At 42.0% G+C, this 20,817-nt stretch overlaps 1 protein-coding gene across 8 annotated transcripts in view; it reads right to left on the bottom strand.

Annotated features, from left to right (window-relative positions):
- Nucleotides 1–3,589: 3,589 nt before the first annotated feature.
- Nucleotides 3,590–20,817, bottom strand: part of ctnnd2b (catenin (cadherin-associated protein), delta 2b) — a 117,442-nt gene continuing 100,214 nt past the window's right edge. For 5 of the 8 annotated variants that reach the window (XM_053882303.1, XM_053882305.1, XM_053882307.1 and 2 more), the window contains 7 exons: nucleotides 16,925–17,075; nucleotides 15,540–15,783; nucleotides 14,509–14,602; nucleotides 14,315–14,441; nucleotides 9,821–9,949; nucleotides 7,182–7,258; nucleotides 3,590–5,305 (listed from right to left, as the gene is read on the bottom strand). In XM_053882303.1, coding sequence (XP_053738278.1) covers nucleotides 5,048–5,305; nucleotides 7,182–7,258; nucleotides 9,821–9,949; nucleotides 14,315–14,441; nucleotides 14,509–14,602; nucleotides 15,540–15,783; nucleotides 16,925–17,075 — 1,080 coding nt within the window. In that variant the 3' untranslated portion in view covers nucleotides 3,590–5,047. The remainder of the gene's footprint in view (nucleotides 5,306–7,181; nucleotides 7,259–9,820; nucleotides 9,950–14,314; nucleotides 14,442–14,508; nucleotides 14,603–15,539; nucleotides 15,784–16,924; nucleotides 17,076–20,817) is intronic. The other 3 variants (XM_053882304.1, XM_053882306.1, XM_053882308.1) reach the window with 1 other exon arrangement.

The raw sequence follows: 20,817 nt of genomic DNA, 5'->3' as shown, positions 1-20,817 counted from the left end.
TCTCATTCATTCATATCAAATGAAGCAAATACTTCAACATTGTGAACTCTAGCAAGTTAGACTTAAATTCTAACGTGCAAAAATGGTCACATTTTCATTTTTGTTGCAATGTGCAATACATAGACTTTTAAAAAGGCTTTTTATCATGAAAACACCATTTATTCTGACAAATATATATCATGTTTCCACATCATCATGATGTGCTTCATCCAAATGTTATTACACTAGAAATCTAAAATGACGAAACCACATTATTAATTATTATATTAATATTATGCTCGGTTAACATTACACTCAAACATATTGATAAAGACACGAATGAAATTACAGAAGGAAATTTAGATTTAACACAGGGTAACGAACTGTTCGACCTGTTGCATCACAACGATATAATATAATATGATAAGGTAATATGTTAAGCTCATATTCAAAGGTCCGCTTTAAAGAAGTCTCTCTTACTTTCAGTGTTGTCGAACACTTGGCTGAAGTTTTGTGGCCTGTTTGAAATGCAAACAAAATGGTTAATGGGCATGTGTTAACGTTGAAGACGGGCTGAACTAAACGTTGAGTAGTTAGGGCAGGACCCTCGAGCACAACGTGGGTGGAGCTCAACGTGGGCGTACCTCAACGTTGACCGCCGCCCCATTCTCCAGGCTGCAGCCAGGGGCTTCTCGAAGAAACTGCTCGGCGCCTGGATTCCGCCCCCTGTTCTCGGAGCTCTCTTGAGATTTGGTCGTGATGACGTCAGAGCCAAACAGCGCGATTCTGGACACCCCAACTCCCCACAATGCATCGTGCACGGATCTGCTCACTGCCCATGACAGGCTCGAATGAAATATGCCTATAAAAGCCTTTAAAAGTACTACTGGTGGGCAAACCCATCATCCTTACATATTGAAGTGGAAAACAAACTCTGACTTGGTGAGTCAACGGAGTAAATACGTTGTCACAAATTATGCGACCTGAGGAGAGGGTAGGTGATTGCCCTGTCACTGCCCGATGTGGTCCGTGTCACTGCCCTATTTGCTTCTTCATCCCGTTTTGCTTCCAGGGCTCAGTTTTATGACGTCATTTCCTGTCCGCATGCGCACATGGGTGTTTCAAGACGTAAATTCCTGTCCACATGCGCACATGGTTGTAGCCGCTAGATACATAAATTAGCATAACTTGCTTACGTTACTGCACCCATGTCCAATTATTTTATCTGAAATCTTGTTAAAATATCCGAATTGTTGAATACAAGTCAAATGTAGTGATATATATATATATATATATATATATATAGAATAAGGTTAAAATACAGTCAATACGTCAGCGTAGTACTGTAGTAATTCAAATTCTGCTTCTCTTGATGAAATACGAGTGTGTAGTGAGGCATAATGACATTGCTAATTTTATTCTAATTTATGTGTCAAGCAGCTACACCCATGTGCGCATGTAGACAGGAAATTACGTCTTGACATACCAATGTGCGCATGCGGACAGGAAATGACGTCATAAGCCTGAGCCCTAGAAGCAAAACATGCGCAATTTCCGGTTCCAGTCCCGGAATTTCCGGCGGACCGCATCAGGCATGTCACTACCTGACCACATCAGGCAGTGACATGCCCTATTTGCTTCCTCATCCCGTATTGCTTCCAGGGCTCAGGCTTACGACGTCATTTCCTGTCCGCATGCGCACAGGGGTGTAGCTGCTTGACACATAAATTACAATAAAATTAGCAACGTCATTACGCCACGCCTCACTACACACTCGAATTTCATCAAGAGAAGCAGAATTTGAATTACTAAAGTACTACGCCGACGTATTAACTGTATTTTAACCTTTTTTTATATAGATATCACTACATTTGTCTTGTATTCAACAATTCGGATATTTTAACAAGATTTCAGATAAAATAATTGGAACTTTCTGTGCAATTTGCTATCTTGCCTACGAGGTCTCAGTTAATATTAGTATATACCCAGTAAATTATGTCTTGAAATACCAATGTGCGCATGCGGACAGGAAATGACGTCATAAGCCTGAGCCCTGGAAGCAAAACGGGATGAAGAAGCAAATAGGGCAGTGACATCCGGCTCCCGCCCCCTGCACTCTCTCGAGAGTTTGATGGCAGCATCGGTGATGACGTCAGAGCCAAACTGCATAGCCCGACTTCCCAAATTGCATACGCCTGGCTGTGCCGGGAGGCACCCATTGACTCATCTCACCAGTCATCAATTCATCTCGTCATCCCTCTCATCTTTCCATCCATCGCAACAAAGTAAGACATGGTTTGTCACTGCGCACAGACTGGTGTGTTAGGGTTCTTATTAATCTCAGGTTCACAGATTAGAAAGTCACAACATTCCCATCAAGTTTATGCACGTGTCTGACACGTGCATAAACTAAACTTACATCACATAAACTTACATCACAGTCTTCCACCGAAAGGGATAATTTCCATTTCATCTCATTGCATGTTCTTTCCTGTTCGATCTGTTCTGCTTTTCTTTAATTAACTTATGAAATCACCTTGGTCGTACTTGCAGTACTTTGGGATGCATTATAATTAATCTAACAGCCTCTGTGTCAAGTCGCCTCCTGTTGAGCTTTTATCTTGTGTGGACACGTCCTCATTACCAATGTGTGTTTTGTGCCTTGACAGATCGGGCACGAGTGGCAGCATCACCTCATTTCCCTTAAAAAGTAGCCAGGTGACAGTGTACCTCCATATCGTGAACGTTTCATGTGTGATATGCTGAGCGTTTCATCATTCAAATCTCTATTTTTCTTCCTGGTTTGCCCTGCGCCTGAGTATTTTTGTAAGTTTTACCCTGACCTTGATTTCTCATTTTCTAGTTCCCGTTCCTCCTCGTAAGCGGTTGCCTTGTCGCCTGTTTTTTCTGAGCCCCATGACACTGATCGGTAAAGGACATTAAATCACGACAATTAAGTAGTGACTTCAGAGATTGATTACATATTTTATTAATTCATTTTCTGTAATGAATTATGATGAATAGCTTCCTGAGAACTTTATCTGAGTTGGTGCCCCAAATTTTGAGGTTATATTATTCTTATAATATCCATGTCACATACACTGCCGTCCGTGATGCCGTATTTTCCTATTTTCGCTACACGCAAACCAGAGATCATCACACCTTAAAACTACACAACACACATTCAAAGCTTGATAATCGTACAAGCAATAAAACAATTTACAATAACATCGAGGCTGCACAACTTACCTGGTCAAAAGTACGTCCACTGGAACCAAAATCAAACCCAGGTGCTGAAATTAGCAACTGGTGTAGCTGTAATGTTGTAACGGGGTCAAAGAAGCACAAATAAATTGCAGCACTACATACGATGGAATAGTATGTGAGGTTTTTTTTTTCATCCTTGCAGAAACAGAATGAGCTGTAATTGGAGCCCCATTATTTTTTTTCCATTTTCCTTGGAACAAAAAAAATGTTTTTCGTCCCCCCATGCACGATGCAGTAGATTTAATGTTCATGACAGCATGCACGAATTGCCTTGAGATCGGGTTGTGACAGAGGACACAGCCCAATCAGGTAAACTAAGGCTTTAGTAAATCAAGACATTCCATTAAAAACCTTTTTTTTATTTTGTGGATTTTCCATGGAGATCACAAGAGCACCAGACACTTTCTACACAGAGGGTGATATTTTAATCTCTGCTTGCTGCCAACTGAAGGAAAACAGAAAATGGTGACATATGCATGTTGCTGTTGAGTGTATTCAAACCAATGAAATATTACAAATGTTTTCTGTTTGTAACTGATCAACCTGTTCCTAGTGGTGGCTGTGATCCTGATTCCTAGCTAGTGAAAGCCACGCAGCCACAGCATTACAACGCAAGATAACAAGTTCAGCACGTCGACCAGAAAATCAAAAGTTGAAAAAAAACCAGTTGGTTTATTTGTGGCAAGACTCTCATATTGTTGTCGCTACAAGTGACATTCAAATCTGCACATAAAAAAATTATATCATTATTTATATATAATATAAATCCATACTCTAAGTTTTTGTCTACCATGAAGTTTTCCATCAACGTGTTATAGTTTAACATTGAATATTTTACAAGACATTTGTCAGCCAACAATCACTCCAGATGTTTCTTGCTTTCTACTGTAGCCTATGACCTCTGTTTTGATGACACTTGTCAAGTGATGACAGTTAAAATAAAAGACATAAGCTTTTACAAACTGACATTACACTTGTCGATCGGCTAAAACTTAAGATGTGATTGGACCCATTTGAAACCTCTTTTGTGGGGAGCTATTATTTTGGCACAGTTATTTACAAAGTGAGATCCTGTGGATGGACTTGACTGGACAGGTGTCGATTCAGAAAACATGCTGAATTTGGTCACGGAAATAGCAACACTTCAGACATACGATGTACTGTATGTGGGAGCACCATCAGTGCTGAATTAAGACCAAAAACATATTTGGATTATATGTAGGCCTTGTACTGAAAGAAACAGTGCAGCATATATTATACAATGTATGTCCATAATTATACATCAAATACAGTACAACTAGAATCAGGAATAGGAAAAAGTAAAAAACACAACAAAAAATGCTAAAAAATGACAACACTGGGTAGGGCAGAGTACGAGCCATCCCATCTTTGAAGGTGTTTCCGTGTGCTTGAGTGTACCAGTGTCAGACGTCAGACAGCTTCTTGTGCTTCAAGACTACAAATGTACCGCACAAATTTACAAGTTCAAACATACATCCTCAGAGCCTTATAAATTCCTTTTTTTTAACCCATCCATGTCACTTTCCGCTGCTCTTCTTTTACCTTCAGTCAGCAATTGTTCAACAGAAAGAAAATCTATCTGTTCTTTTTGTGGTGAACATGCACATGCATGGCTGACCTTCTGTAATGTGTCACCTTATTCAACAGCTGCTACCATCATTGCTACTCAGAATCTAGTAAAAGTATAGACAGAGTGAGGGCGATGTCCTTCTCACCATCTCTAATATAATATCATCCTCCATCAGTCTCTTCTTTTTTTGGGGCATCGCCATCCACACCCTCAGACCCACGAGTCTGGGGATGCAGGGTAATGGCTGGTCTCATAGTTAAGTTCACTGTAGGGCCGTGATGCAGAGTAAAAGTCCACGTAGTTGCCAGTGGATTTAAGGCCCTGCAGTTGAATGTTGAGCTCACCCTGCTGAGGGCGTCCTCCAGTGTGGTTGTCATAAAAAGTCTGGTCTTCATAGACGTTGTTGTCAGACGGTAGAGGATTCTGAAACGGATGGTAGGGCTCAGACGGAAGGCTTTGAGATGAGATCTACAACAGAGTGAACATAAAATCACCAAAGGAGCCTATGAGTTGATATTGTTCAGTTTCCAGCATGTCAAAAACATTCTAATGTAATGAGCATGAATGTTTAAAAAACAATAGTCATCATTGCAACAGCTGCAATTGTCCCAATATTCATGCACCATTAAATGAATAGATAGATATGAAACACAGAGATCAATTTTGAGTTGTGCTGGAAAAATATGAGTCAGTTCATGTGACAAACAAAACGATGACAAAGCTACTAAGGGTATTTTGGATTGAATTTGAGACGAGTGTCTCGTCCAAAGGTGTCCAAACTGTACCACAAGTTGGTGCAGGTTTTTGTTCCAACTCAGGATGTGATGGTTTTATTTGATGGCTTATTGTGACCAAAATTATCAATTGTAGTTGTAATGTGGTTCAATGTTCAAAAATGTACTTAAATACACTGAAATCATTTAACAGTGTGTCATTTATTTATTTTGTTTATATGCAAGTGTTGAGAACAATACACATCATGCAACAAATCAAAGTAAGCACGCCAGGAGTCTTGTCTCTGTTTCGATTAGCTGGTTTTGCAAACTGAATATATATCTGAATATATATATATATATATATATATATGAATAAAAATCAAAGTGCAGGTGTCTGCATTTGAAATGTCTGTTGTTTTGTGTCACTGTTGAGGAAGAAGAAGCAGCTCCCAGCATCACTTATTCTGGTCATTGATCATGCATGCATTGTGAACAGCAGAGTTGTGGGTAATTTCAACGACGGACAACACGTAGCGTGGATGACTCCAGAACTTCAGAAAGTCTCTTTTGTTCTCTGATTGTGTAAATGTGTGCAAAATAAGTCACTGACGGCGGGAGGTGAACATAAGGTCTCATGTGAATGGAACAATGGTCTTGATGTACCATCATGACATCAAACGTTTTTGCTGTTTCAAAACCATATCTTTGACTGATTTAACAAAGGCAATGTTACAGAATCTCCATTTCATCTCCCTTGTCTGTGATGGCAGCGCTCTGCTCTACTGTACATTATGCCCCAATGCATCAAATGAAAGGACAAGCATTTATGCAACATTTCTGTTATTTCAACAACATACAGGTAATACTCAGGAAATTAGAATATCCTGAAAATGTTGTTTTAATTATATTCAGTCAATTGAGCATAAAAGGTGAAACCAATACATTTTACATGCAAAGTGAGCATTCTTTGTTGATTGTGATTAACAGCTTATTAAAACCTCAAAATCAAAAACTGAAAAAAGTATTGAAGGCTCAAAGTGTCACATATTAATCAGGTAACTCATCAAAAACACCTGCAAAAGGGACCTGAGCCTCTAAAAGGTCTCTCGTTTGGTTACAAATTCACAATCATAGAGAAAACTGCTGATCTGACTCTTGCACAGAAAACCATCATTGACTCCCTGCAACAAAATCAGCTGGGTGTTCTCAGAGTTCTCCAAGCACATTAATGGACATTAATTGGCAGAAGTGTGGAAGAGAACGGTGTACAAGGCGCAGGGATAACCGCAGCATTGAGAAGATGATCACGAAAAGGGCCATTGAAAAGTGTGTTCATAAGGAATGGACTCAGGCTCAGTTGCAGCCTCGACAGAAACAACATGCAGCCGGATGCTCGCCATGGGCTTCAAAGAGGAACCAGCAATGACAGAAGCACCTTAGATGGGCTACAGATAAGGAAGACTGAACCCTTGCCCTCTTTTCTAATGAGAGCAAGTTTTCCATCTCATATGGCGGTAAGACTGTGTCAATATCAGCAGCTGGTGTTGGTGCAGAGAGAAACAGCTGTGTTTTTACAAATAGGATAATGTGTGAATCCGTGTGGATGTAGACACTAACGACTGCCGTACCTGATTGTACTTGACGTCATCAGTAGGCGATGCATAGGCTCCCTGGTGAAGTGCCGCAGAGCCTCCAGGGATTTGACCTATGAAGACAATAGATGAGATCAGGTGATGCCAGTGGTGGGTGGACAGGGCCTGTGATGGCCTAACATCTGTCACGAACCCCCCTCTGTCTGTTCAATTTGGTTTGGACTGCTTCTGCCTTTCTCTCCGCCTGTCTTCCTGGATTGGGGGTCTTTTTCCCCGCCACACACACACACACCAGAAGCTGATCCCGCAATCATCCCCGCTCAGTACTTAAACGGCGGCAAGATGACAACCGGCATCAGTTTGTCATGTTTTCTCCCTCCTATGACCCTCTGCGTTCATCTCGACAGCCTGAATGATTCAACTCCGGACCATGGACATTTTGCCATGCGCTTTCATTTTGTAACTTTCACTGATCGGCCTCTTTTTGTTTTCCAGTGTGTCTGTGCCCATCCTCTTTCCCCCAATAATGTGGACTTGTTTCGCTTTCCTGGACTTGCCAGGCGCTCGCGGACGTTAACTAGTTAATTCATTCGACTCTTTCTGTTGGTGGTTTTTGGACTCTGTTGCCAACTTGTGTTGTGTTTTGGAATTGCCTTTGTTTCTCCTAGCTCCTTTGTTAGTTTGTAGTCGGGAGTGTTTCAGTTGGTATTTTCGACTCATTCTATACTGAGAATTTGTATTAGAAGTGAGCTCAATTAAACTGCTGAACTTAATCTCCAGTCCCTGTCTGCTGCATGTGGGTCTCCCAACTACGTTCCTTACATCACCAGAAATCATGATCATAAATAAGAAAAGCTAATCTAATGTTTAATTTACATCCACTAAATATATATATAACTCAAGTACATATTCTCTTCATGTCATACTATCCATCTTCCAGTGTTATGCTTAGACTATAGGTTTGATCCAATCAGAATCCAGCTAACTTGTGTTGCCAGGTTGCATGAAATATGCCCAAGCCTGGGTACATATAGTTGTGATAACCAGTCAGATAAGTAGAAATCTATGTTGACTCAAGCTTTTAAGTGGACTCGGGAGAGGCTTCTGTCCATACGAGGAAATGTGGACCCTTCTGAAGGGCTAAGATTCAGAAGGGAGACTTGTGGATACAACAGAATGATGAAGTGTGTGAAGATACAGGTTTTGGGACAGAGATGTGTCTAATAATTGATCTGTACACCGTGTTTCCGCTGTGTTTGCTCCCTATCTGTTTTGAACTTGGGGCGCGTTCCATTTGTCTCGGATATTGATTTTTTTTTGTAATAAACCTTGTGTGCGTAATTTTCATATCTGCTCTTACTAACTATATTGCCATTATTATTATTGCTATTATTATTATTATTATTTATGCTGGTGTACTCATGACTGGTCTTGTAATGCAGGTAAAAACCTGAAGTGAAGAATTGAATGAGTGGAGCTGTGAGTAACATTGTGGATGCTTTCAGTGGAATATGGAGTGGACAACCAAAAAGTTGGCTTTTAAGTGCTCTAGTGTCAGCGCAACTCTAATGACTGGAGGGAAGCTGTTCCAGAGTTGGGCCTTGCAGCAGCAAAGGACTGATCCCAGGTCTTCTGCCTGGTTCGGGGTTAGTTTAGGAGGAGCTATAAGGGGGACCTTGTGGTTCAGGTGGCTGAGTGTATATGAGGAGGCAATTCCATGAAGGCGTTTAAAAACTAATAATAAAATCTTGAACTGGATCCTGAAGCAGCAAGTGAGGTGAAGTGAGGCTTCACTAGCTTGCAATGTCTTAGCCATCTTTAAGGCCAGCTGGGGCGTGAGGCGGGATTGAGGCCGCAGGTAGTTGTGGTAGTCTGAGTGGAAACTAATAAACATGAATGACTTGTTCAAGGCTTTACCCCGGTCAGAGTTCTCAAATGGTAGAAACTAGCTTGGATGACTGGATTCACCTGTTTCTCTAGTTTAAAAGAGCTATCTATAAACACCTCAAGATTGCTGACAAAGAGGCTGCAAGGCTGGCAAGCGGCCAGGGCACTGTCGACACCAGGATTTCCAAGCCCGTTTTTGGTCTGGTTAAGTTTCAATGTTTAATGGCATGCATTCTCTGTCTTTCACACAATCAAGGGGCATGTAAATCTGCAAGTTGTTAGCAATGCAGTGGAAAATGAACCCAATGGTAAGCTGTAGAACAGAATAGGTCTCACTATAGAGCCTCGAGGAACACCACAGTCTTGAGGAGCAGAGTTTGTCAATCTGGACTCCTCGATGGTGATGGGATGGGATGGGTGGAGGCAATTTAGTTCAGTTTAGTTTAGTCTCAAACATATGTCAATTGAAAGTGAATGAAGTCTTTGACAGACTGATGCTCTGGGAATATAAATGCAACTGCTGGGCCCCTTCAACGTCCAGCAGGTACTCAGTGCATTTAAGGAGACCAGTAATCGAGAATGAGATCGCAAAAATCTAAATCACAGATCCGTTAATCTACATATATTTGAGCTCACCTTACAAATGTGGATCACTATTTGTCATGGACTGGAATGAATAAAAGTGTCAGAATCCAGAAAATCCAGAAGCCCCAAACCATGTTCAACAACCACTGTAGCTTGGCACACAGAGATGAAACATTTCAGTTTGGTGTGTCTGTCATTCATACCGGCCATGGCATCCTTCCGAGACGTATGTTCACCCCTGTTGCCCTGGTAACTGGCATTGCTGGTCAACTCGTAATCACCTTTCCTATCCTTAAGCGCCACCACGTCTCTGGGAGATGCTGGAGCACTCGCTGTATAGAAACACACATTTAGGATACAACAAGAATTTTTGTGAAGCATACATGTCCTAAAAATATCTACGATATGTGTGTGTGGATGTGCACATGTATGTGTGTGAGCATGTTTTGTCATACTTGTGAGTACCTAGTCTTTACAAGCCACCTTCTTGTGAGTACATTTTGCTTTGCGGTTTAGAGAGTTAAAACGTCAGCAAAAGTTTATTATAATTGGGCACAGGTTTAGTTGAGAGTGCAGAAAAGAAATAAATTAAATGAAATTCACAAATATATATAAATACAGTATATATGCACTCAACAAAAATGTAAACGTAAGACTTTTGTTTTTGCTCCCATTTTTCACATACAGATGGACTTAAAGATCTAAAATTCATTCCAGATACACAATATTACTACCATTTCTCTCAAACATTGTTCACAAATCTGTCTAAATATGTAGTAGTGATCAATTCTGTGTTGCTGAGGTAACCCATCCCACCTCACAGATGTGCCACATCAAGATGCTGATCTGACATCATGATTAGTGCACAGGTGTGCCTTAGACTGTCCACAATAAAAGGCCACTCTGAAATGTGCAGGGTTTTTTTTTCTTTATTGGGACTCAGAACCAGTCAACATCTGGTGTGACCACCATTTGCCTCATGCAGTGCAACACATCTTCGCATAGAGTCTATCAGATTGTCAATAGTGGCCTGTGGAATGTTAGTTCATTCCTCTTCAATGGCTGTGCGAAGTTTAGTGGGAACTGGTACATGCTGTCGTATACGCCGGTCAAGCACATCCCAAACATGCTAGATGGGTGACATGTCCGGTGAGTATGTCGGCCATGCAAGAACTCGGACATTTTCAGCTTTGAAGAATTGTGTACAGATCCTTGGAACATGGGGCCGTGCATTATCTTGCTGAAACATGAGGTGATATTCATGGATGTATGGCACAACAATGGCCCTCAAGATCTCATCACGGTATCTCTGTGCATTCAAAATGCCATCAATAAAATGCTTCGTCCATAACAGATCCCTGTCCATACCACAACGCCACCACCACTATGGGCCACTCAATCCACAACATTGACATCAGCAAAGCACTCACCCACACAACGTCACACACGCTGTCTGCCATCTGCCCTGAACAATGTAAACCGAGACTCATCAGTAAAGAGAACACCTCTCCAACGTGCCAGACGCTGTCACATGTGAGCATTTGCCCACTCAAGTCTGTTACGGCGACGATCTGGAGTCAGGTTAAGACCCCGATGAGGATGACGAGCATGCAGTTGAGCTTCCCTGAGACGGTTTCTGACATTTTTTGGTTCTTCTTCTTCTTTTCCTTTCGGCTTCTCCCTTCAAGGATCATCCTCCTCCATCTCACCCTGTCCTCTGCTTCCTCTTCTCTCAAACCTACAGACCTCCTGTCCTCCTTCACCACCTCCATAAATCTCCTCTTTGGCCTTCTTCTTGACCTTCTGGCTGGCAGTTCCAACCAATATCTTCCTACCAATATACTGGCTATCTCTGCTCTGTACATGTCCAAACCATCTCCATCTAGCCTCTCTGACTCTGTCTCCTAAACACCTGACATGTGCTGTCCCTCTGATATACTGCTTCCTGATCCTATCCATTCTGCTCACTCCCAGAGAAATCCACCACCTTCTTTATCTCTACATCCTGCAACTTCACCTGTCCACTTGGGTCCCTCTCATTCACACATGTATTCCGTCTTACTGGGGCTAACCTTCATTCCTCTCCTTTCTAAAACATACCTCCACCTCTCTAGCTGATCTTCCACTTGCTGCCTGCTATCAGCACAGATCACAATGTCATCAACAAACCTCGTCCAAGGGGCTTCTTGCCAAACCTTATCTGTCAACCTGTCCATCACCATTGCAAAGAGGAAGGGGCTCAGAGCTAAGCCTTGGTGCAGTCCCACCTCCACCTTCAACTCCTCTGTTACACCTGCAGCACACCTCACCACTGTCTTAAAGCTAGCATACATGTCTTGCACCACTCAAACATACTTCTCTGCCACTCCAGACTTCCTCATACAATACCCCAACTCTTCTCTTGGCACTCTGTCGTTCGCTTTCTCCAGATCCACAAAGACACGATGGAGCTCCTTCTGACCTTCTCTGTACTTTTCCATGAACATCCGCAAAGCAAACACTGCATCTGTGGTGCTCTTTTGGCATGAAGCCAAACTGTTGCTCACATACGCTAACTTCCGCGCTTAGTCTACTTTCCACTACTCATTCCCACAACTTCATCGTATGGCTCATCAACTTTATCCCTCAATAGTTGCCACAACACTGGACATCTCCCTTGTTCTTGAAGATGGACACCAGCACACTTCTCCTCCATTCCTCAGGGATCTTCTCACTCTAAAAGACCTTGTTAAATGTTCCAGTCAAAAAGTCTACTGCCACCTCTCCAAAACACTTCCACACCTCCACAGGTATATCTTCAGGACCCACTGCCTTTCCACTCTTCATCCTCTTCAATGCCCTTCTCACTTCTGCCTTACTAATCTTTGCCATGTCCTGATCTATGATGGTCACTCCTTCTACTCTTTGTTCTCTCTCATTTTCCTCATTCATCAGCTCTTCAAAGTACTCTTTTTTTCACACTTCTGTTATCAGTCAAAACATTTCCCTCTCTATCCGCGATCACCCTAACCTGCTGCACGTCCTTCCCATCTCTATCTCTCTGCCTTGCAATCTTGTACAAATCTCTCTCACCTCCTTACTGTCCAACCTTGCTTACAGGTCCTCGTAGGCCCTCTGTTTGGCCATTGACACCACTACCTTTGTCTTTTACTGGGCCTCCCTGTACTCCTGTCTACTCTCTTCTGTTCTCTCAACATACCACTTTTTCTTAGCTAACCTCTTCTTTTGTACACACTCCTGCACTTCTTCGTTCCACCACCAAGTCTCCTTATCCACTTGTCTTCCAGATGACACAAAAATAACTCTTCTACCTGTCTCCCTGATCACCTCAGCTGTAGTTGTCCAATCATCTAGAAGTCCTTCTTGACCACCCAAAGCCTGCTTCAATCCCTCCCTGAAGGCAACACAAAAGTCTTCCTCTTTCAGCTTCCACCACATTGTCTTCTTCTCTGCCTTTGCCCTCTTCACCTTCCTCACCACCATGGCCATCCTGCACACCACCATCCTATGTTGTCTGGCCACACTGTCACCCAGGTTTGACCACAGCCATTTACATCCTTTTTGCAAAGTCTACAACCATCTAACCTTCAGTGTTTCTATCCTGGATACCACACTTTCACATGACTTCCTCGTCAGCTCTGTTTCCTGCACCAACATTGAAGTCTGCCCCAGTGACCACTCTCTTACCCCTGGGAATACTCTCCTGCAGTTCATCTAATTCATTCCAGAAGGTCTCCTCCTCCTCAAGGTCACACCCCACTTGTCGGGCATAAGCACTAACTACACTGAAGATGACCCCTTCAATTTCTCACTTGAGACTGATCACTCTGTCCGATACAATTTTCACTTGTTTTTCCTCTTCCCTGTCTGTCTATTGGCACGCCTCCCCCCTCTCCTTCTCTGTCTCCGTCCTACAGTAGTCTAATTTCCATCAGCACCCTGCTGGATAACAGCACTGATGGTGGTCGTTGTTGACCCGGGCCTCGACCATTCCGGTATGAGATACATTTGTCTGATCCGCATCTTTAGTTTGGCAAGTCGGATGCCCCTCCTGACACAACCCCCTGCATTTATCCGGGCTTGGGACCGGCGTTAGAAGAAAACAAGCTTGCCCCCGTCTCACCCGTCTCGCCCCCGCATTGCAGAAATTCTTTGGTTATGCAAACCAATTGTTCCGCAGCTGTCTGAGTGGCTGGTCTCAGACGATCTTGGAGGTGAACCTGCTGGATGCGGAGGTCCTGGGCTGGTGTGGTTACACGAGGTCTGTGGTTGTGAGGTCGGTTGGATGTACTGCCATATTCTCTGAAACGCCTTTGGAGACGGTTTATGGTGGAGAAATGAACATTCAATGCACGAGCAACAAATCTGGTTGACATTCCTGCTGTCCGCATGCCAATTGCACACTCCCTCAATGCTTGCAACATCTGTGGCATTCTGTTGTGAGACAAAACAGATAGTCTAAGGCACACCTGTGCACTAATCATGATGTCAGATCAGCATCTTGTTGTGGCGCATATTTGAGGTGGCATGGGTTATCTCAGCAAAGCAGAAGTGCTCACTAGCACACATTTAGACATATATATATATATATATGTATGGTGTTTCAGACAATCATTTCTTGGCAGTGGACACTGTCTCATATGTTCGTGTTCATCTATATAGGCATGGTGGGGGGAAAGAGGAGTATACGAAGAAACCTGATCGATTGTTGGGGGAGGTCCGCACGGGAGAGATGGAGGGAGTTCGAGAGGAAGAGTATGGTCGTGTCCTGTCTCGCTCTATCGTGAAAGACGAGCCAACAAAATGGTACTGTGAGTATCCATCCTGTAGAAAGGAGAGATGAGAATGTGTGACCTCAAGATTTGTGTCTTGGTATTAGTTCTATTACTACCTTCTTGTAAAGATTGCGTAGGTCCCTGTACTGCCACATGCTGTTTAGCACCTGTGATGCCGCCTTCAGAACTTTTGGACTATGCCTGGGAATCCAGCAGAGCACAAAAAGAAGCGGTGTAAAGCTTGATGGAATCATACAGACGAAAAGGTTCACTTGATCTGTTCTGTTTTTTTATGACTGCAATATCTGTCTGAATCAACATCTAAAAAAATTAAGTTTTACCCTGTTGTCCCATTTCTGTCTTTATCATCTTGTATTCAGGCTGTCATGGTGTGAAAAGGGTAAAACACCCGATGTTAACTCCAATACAATTTAACATTTTCTGAGAAGAAAAAGACACTCACTTTCTATTTTATTTTTTGGTTCTGTGTATGACTGAAGATGAACACTGTAGATTTATCTATAGCTGTAGCTGTTCAACTACAAGCCCACGGCTTCAAAAAGGGTGGACATCAAACGGTATACGAGGAATTAAAGTTCACATTATAACAATGACCAAGTCTTCCAAATGAAAGTTGAGAGTCACATTCACTGTACTCTAATTAATGAAATACTTTTAACCGTAACCTAACAAGTCGTTCTAGACTGAGATTATTTCAATGATGGTCTTATGTTTTGAGAGTTAACTAGTTTCATAGTGAGATGAAACATCACTTTAACATATGGTTTTGTGTGAAAGAACCATGTTCAAGAATTTCCAAGTAAGCCTACACATTATGTTACCCCCCACATTATCTGTTAGCTTTGTGACGTTAAGAGTCTTGACGACTTGCTCATATGCCATGGAGAGTCTTGCACGCTGCACGCTGTAAAAAGCTTGGCCACTTACAGATTTCATGGAGTAACATTTTGACATTACTTGTCAGTTAAACTTCAACTGTATATACTATACATACTTGAATAACAAAAAAACAAAATTTCATTTTGGCATGAAGCTACTCTAATGGTATGTTGTAATTCATTACTGAAAAAACAAAGCCCCTTGTAATTCAATTGGCTGATTAAAGGTGGCATCACATGCAACTTACTTGTCTCCTTTGCTGCGTGCAATTCCAATTAGTCTTTCAATGCCACCAGCATCCCTCAGAGCCTTTGTGTTCTCCATGTTCTTGGTGATGACCTCATGCAAGGCACAGCAAACAGCAGTGATGGTGTCGTCAGACATGGTTTTACCCACAAGGCTGCTGCTGTTAGCTCCGCCCCCTCCTCCTGTGCCATTGTTGTTACTGCCTCCAGGCAAACGGTGAACGAGGTCCCTCATGGCATACTTACCTGTGTCAGGTTTGAACAACAGAAATTAATGGACAATTAATAATTTCAATTTGATACTCATAATCTCTTTTATTTGGCAAAATACTTGGAATCATTTCTAGAAGTGAAATTAGAGGGAATTATACTGTTACTCTTTCATAAAGTTCTTCATTCTGCTCATTTCCAATCTCTAAAATGTATAGTATATCATAGTATTATACATCATGTACAAGATGCTATGTAATGTCATAAGTCACACATATATTAAATGTACTTCTGGTCAACAGTCATGAGGAAAGTAAAATAAACATTGACTTATGAATTCAAGAAGAAATAGAAGACATTTCTCATATCTAATTGAACATTAAATGTGTTTCGTTCATACTGAATACTATCTGTGTCCTAAATCTATTTTGTTGTCCTTATCACATTGCGGTGGGAGTCAACACCCGCCAGTAGTTCAACTGTTGGCAATAATCCATTCAGCTCAGTTCTGGAACATGCAAACAATGATATGGGTGTCAAGTAAATCTTGATCGACTGCAAGGTGTTGATGGCAATGAAATACGCACAGATGACATCATCAACAATTGTATGCCTGACTGGCAAAGTATAAAGGTGATAGACTACTGAAAAATGTGAGGTAATGATTATCCAAATTATCATCTGAGGAAAGTTTATGAAACACCTTTGTTCATAACTGTGTACTACTGATAATTTTAAAGAGGTCCTGAGCCTGGGAGAGTTGTAAATTGTTAAGCGATAGGAAGGACCTTTATATATTATATTTGAACTGAATTGAACACATCCGCCGACTTTGTTTTTCAATGTATTTCAATTGTTTTTAATTTCAATCGTTTATCATCCATTACTGGTTGTCAATCAAGTGACACTGTGTGTATGTGTGGATTTTGAGTAGATTTGTCCCTGTATTCACGCTATGGACATACATAAGCATGGTCGCTTTGCCATTAAATAAAGTGTGGACAAAAGGCTTGGCTTACATTGTTTTTTGTTTTTTTCTGCCATGTGGCATACACTGAAACCACCATGGTAATGTAACCTGTGGATGACCATTGATTATGTTTATCAGTCTTTGGTGTAGCGGCCATGTGTAGACCAACATGAAACATCACAGAAATTACTTGGCAAGTTCGCTGACCAATAAGCTCTTTGTTTCTGATGTCCAGTGCCATGTTTCTGAGAGCAGTGGCCACAGCGCAGACAACTCGGTCGTTGTCAATCCTCAGCAGTTCCACCAAGATGGGAAGACCCTTCTCCTTACGCACAGCAGCTCGGATATACACTGACCACTGCAAATGTCACAAGACAAACACGTTTGTTAGTGGACTTTTCTTCATCCCGTCTGCTACAGGGCGTTAATGCTTCATTTGAATGACAAGTAATTGTCATTACTGTAATTTTCAAATGTGTGCAAATGTTCTAAATTAATTTGAACAAAACAAAACACCCAAAACTGATCCAGAATTACAGAAGCATGGAACAGCCACCTAAAAGAAAAATAAATAACTAAATAAAATCACAATTAGGTTTCATTTAACTCTGATATTGAGAAATGACACAAAACGTCAGTACTATGAAACGCTTTGATTCATTCAGAACATCATACGTGCAGCTTAAGCCATTTTTTAATGCCTGCTTTGCTACCTAAATATGTAATTCTTTCAGATTAAAACTGACACAACTGAAAAAGATGCATTTTGTCACCAAACTTCTGTGCTGCTTATGGGTGCTACTTTGAGCGGAACCTTAGAAGGTAGTGTGTTCATCCAAATTCCTGCACCCATCTCAGGTGTCTGTGAATATTGTTTTCATGTGACAATATTTTTTCAGGTCATAGCAGTGTTAATAAGGTGTGTGGTAGGTAAAGTGGCACAACCCATGGCTGATATGTGTGTGTCCTACTTTCCTTCCTCAAGTTGAGTTTTCACAAATATAATGTCTATCTTTTGACAATTTGTTTGATGTGTACATTTCTTCTATTACAATTGCATGTTGTTCAGGTGAAAATGGTAACAACACCATCTTCTGGTGTGGCGTATTGCATGTTCTTTTTTTTTTCTTTGATCAATATTGCTCTTTGACAGTTCAACATCCATGAAGAAAATAAAGTTTACTACTGCAAGATTGCTTGCCAACATCACAGCTGTCGTATGCCTTCCCACATTTGTTTCGTGGTTGTCTGGCTGCCAATACTCAGGAATAACGTCTTTAGATACTGAGACACATCAACCGATATTTTCTCATTGTATTCTGATTGAGTCACTGATCATTTTCTATGTCACTGTTCAGAACTCTTCAAGTTTGCTTGCATTCACTTGCAGTATAGACAGTGTGACAAGGACGTGAAGAGACTCGGAAATGAATGATGATATGGATAGTCATCAAACAAGCACATCAGCTTATCTCATTCTCCTATATTTGTGTTTTGTCTGTAGTTTGTCTATTATTGTTGCAAACTGCTGCCATTGTGTGCTTAACCATTTGACTTTAAATTTAAACAGCTGAATCCACATTGTCTTGTTGCATTGTCCTTTCACATTACATGGTAATCTCCGCGGCTCGGAAAACCCAACCAAGATTCAATTTTGGTGTCATTGAATGCGCCATAAAACACTGCTTTTATAATGTGTCTATTTTCTTTTGGTCTGCTTTTATAAAGTGCACACTGTCAATGTAAAGGAGATGGTCTTCAGTCGTCTTGGAAGGTCGCTGCTGATGTTGGCTGAGGAGAAACTTTCAACATTTGTTTTATCAATAATGATGTGTCATCCCCTTTCTTTCAGCAATTCCAAACATATAAACCACAATTGTAATTAAATTTTAGATAATTCTATTTCATTAAATGTAAATAAATTAGTCGAAAACATCTAGTAATTTAAATACATATCCTTATATTCATACTTATACAAATTACATACATTTATCTATTTTTGTGAAGGTTAGATAGCAGTAAAGAGTAAGGTTAGTATACATATACCCCTCCCAGAAAACACAGGATTACATATAAATAAAGACACAAACAGCATATTGCATATCTTTTTTTGCACCTTTGAAAGACACAAACCAAACTTTGACAACTTTTAAGGATAAGAAAATACTATGTATGGTATGTGTGTTGAGTAAATCATACCCACAATGCAGGGGTCGGGAACCTATTAAAAGAAGGACTCTTGAACGGTATTGAAATAGTATTAGAAATCACAACAGTTCCTCTGACTTCTTTCCAATTTAGCCATCCTGTTTGCCCATCTTAAAATAATGAAGTAGCATGTGAGGTGCTATCACCTCCTCCTCTTCCTCTTTCTCTTGACATTGACAAGACGTGCTCACTCAGTTCAGGAAGTTGAACCTTCGGAAGGCTGCGGGTCCGGACAGAGTTTCCCCTGCCATCCTGAAGCATTGTGCTGCTGAGCTGGCTCCACTGTTCACGGACATCTTCAATGCTTCCTTGGTGTCCTGTCATGTTCCTGCCTGCCTGCCTGCTTCAAATCCTCCACTATCATTCCTGTTCCCAAGAACAGAAGGCCGGTGACACTGACATCTGTGGTCATGAAGTCCTTTGAGCGCCTGGTCCTCTCTCACCTGAAATCTATCACTGCTTCTCACCTGAAATCTATCACTGCTTCTCACCTGGACTCATTGCAGTTTGCCTACAGAGCCAACAGAGAGAGCAGAGAGTCCTCTTCATCCCAGTCCCACAGGATAAAAAAGCTAAGCTAATCGCGACTCTGTTGATCGTCGACCTAATTGCACCGCCCACGTCAAGGAGGTCCAGTTCAGCTGCTCCAACGGCCTCCTCTCAGCGTGGTTAAAGAAGACGCTGATCAGAGGTTATACGCTTCAGTTCGGCCGCTACCCTCCCGCTTTCGCAGGGATTCATGTGACGTCTCCATGCTCTCCTGTGGAGCAGATATGTCTGGAGCAAGAGATAGTGTCGCTTCGTCAGAACAGGCTCGGGGATTGATTCAATCACGCCCTGGACTTAGTACTAGATTTGGTTGCTGAATGGGTGAGACTGCTTGACATGGGACTGTCAGATGCAGTCATTCACACAATGCAGAGTGCTTGTGCCCCGGCAACTAATAGACTATACACCTCCAAGTGGAGTGTGTTGTCAAACTGGTGTGGAGCTAGAGAGCTCTTGCTGTCCAGCTGCTCTGTTGCTGAAGTTCTGTCATTCCTTCAGGAGCTTTTGGAGAGGGGTTGGACAGCTACCTTGAATGTTGTCACAGCCAACATTTCGGCGGGACACCAAGGATTTGGTCGTGCCTCATTAAGGAGTCATCCGGTAATTAAAAGGTTCCTGGTTCCTTGGTGCTTGGTGTATTAGACCTCTGGTCAGGAGCCTAATTCCGAGATTTACATGTTGTTTTGGAAGGATTATGTAGAACCCCATTTGAACTGCTGTTGTCCACCTCGTTGGACATTCTGTTCTTGAAGACGGCTCTTCTCCTGACTGACTGACATGAGGAAATCTGAAAGGTAGAGCTGTAACGTCACAGCGTCTTGCACACTGGATTTGTATGGCCATCTCTACTGCTTATGAAGCAGAGCGCTCAGTGGCCCCGGAGGGCCTCAGAGTTCACTTGACGAGGGCTATTTCCTCATCTGCTGCACTTTTTGGTGGTGCTTCTATGAAGGACATCTGCCAAGCAGCCTCTTGGTCATCTGCTTCGACCTTTACTCAGAGTTATCTGAGGGATATGATGGAGACTTCGGTGGCCCACACCGTCTTGTCCGGAGTTGGTACTTCGGTCATGGTTGGACCTCTGGTCGATGAACTTTGGTTTCCATAGTTTGGTCTTCTGCAAGGCCATGCTGGGAGGAAACTTATCATCCTCCTTTAGAAGGCCGTTAGAGGACAGAGCACATATGAAATAAAAATGTTGGTTACTCACATGACATAGGTTCTATGAATATGTGCGTAGCCCTCTAACTGGCTGCCCAGCAGAGCTGACTTCCGCTGAGTTACAAAAGGAACAGAGTGGCGGGAGTGGGGGTGTCTTATATGTGGTGGGAGGTGCCTTCCCG

Source organism: Synchiropus splendidus, chromosome 13 (assembly GCF_027744825.2).
Source record: "Synchiropus splendidus isolate RoL2022-P1 chromosome 13, RoL_Sspl_1.0, whole genome shotgun sequence".
Classification (NCBI taxonomy): domain Eukaryota; kingdom Metazoa; phylum Chordata; class Actinopteri; order Syngnathiformes; family Callionymidae; genus Synchiropus; species Synchiropus splendidus.
Note: the sequence above shows the minus strand (reverse complement) of the source record. Positions and strands in the feature narration are given on the sequence as shown.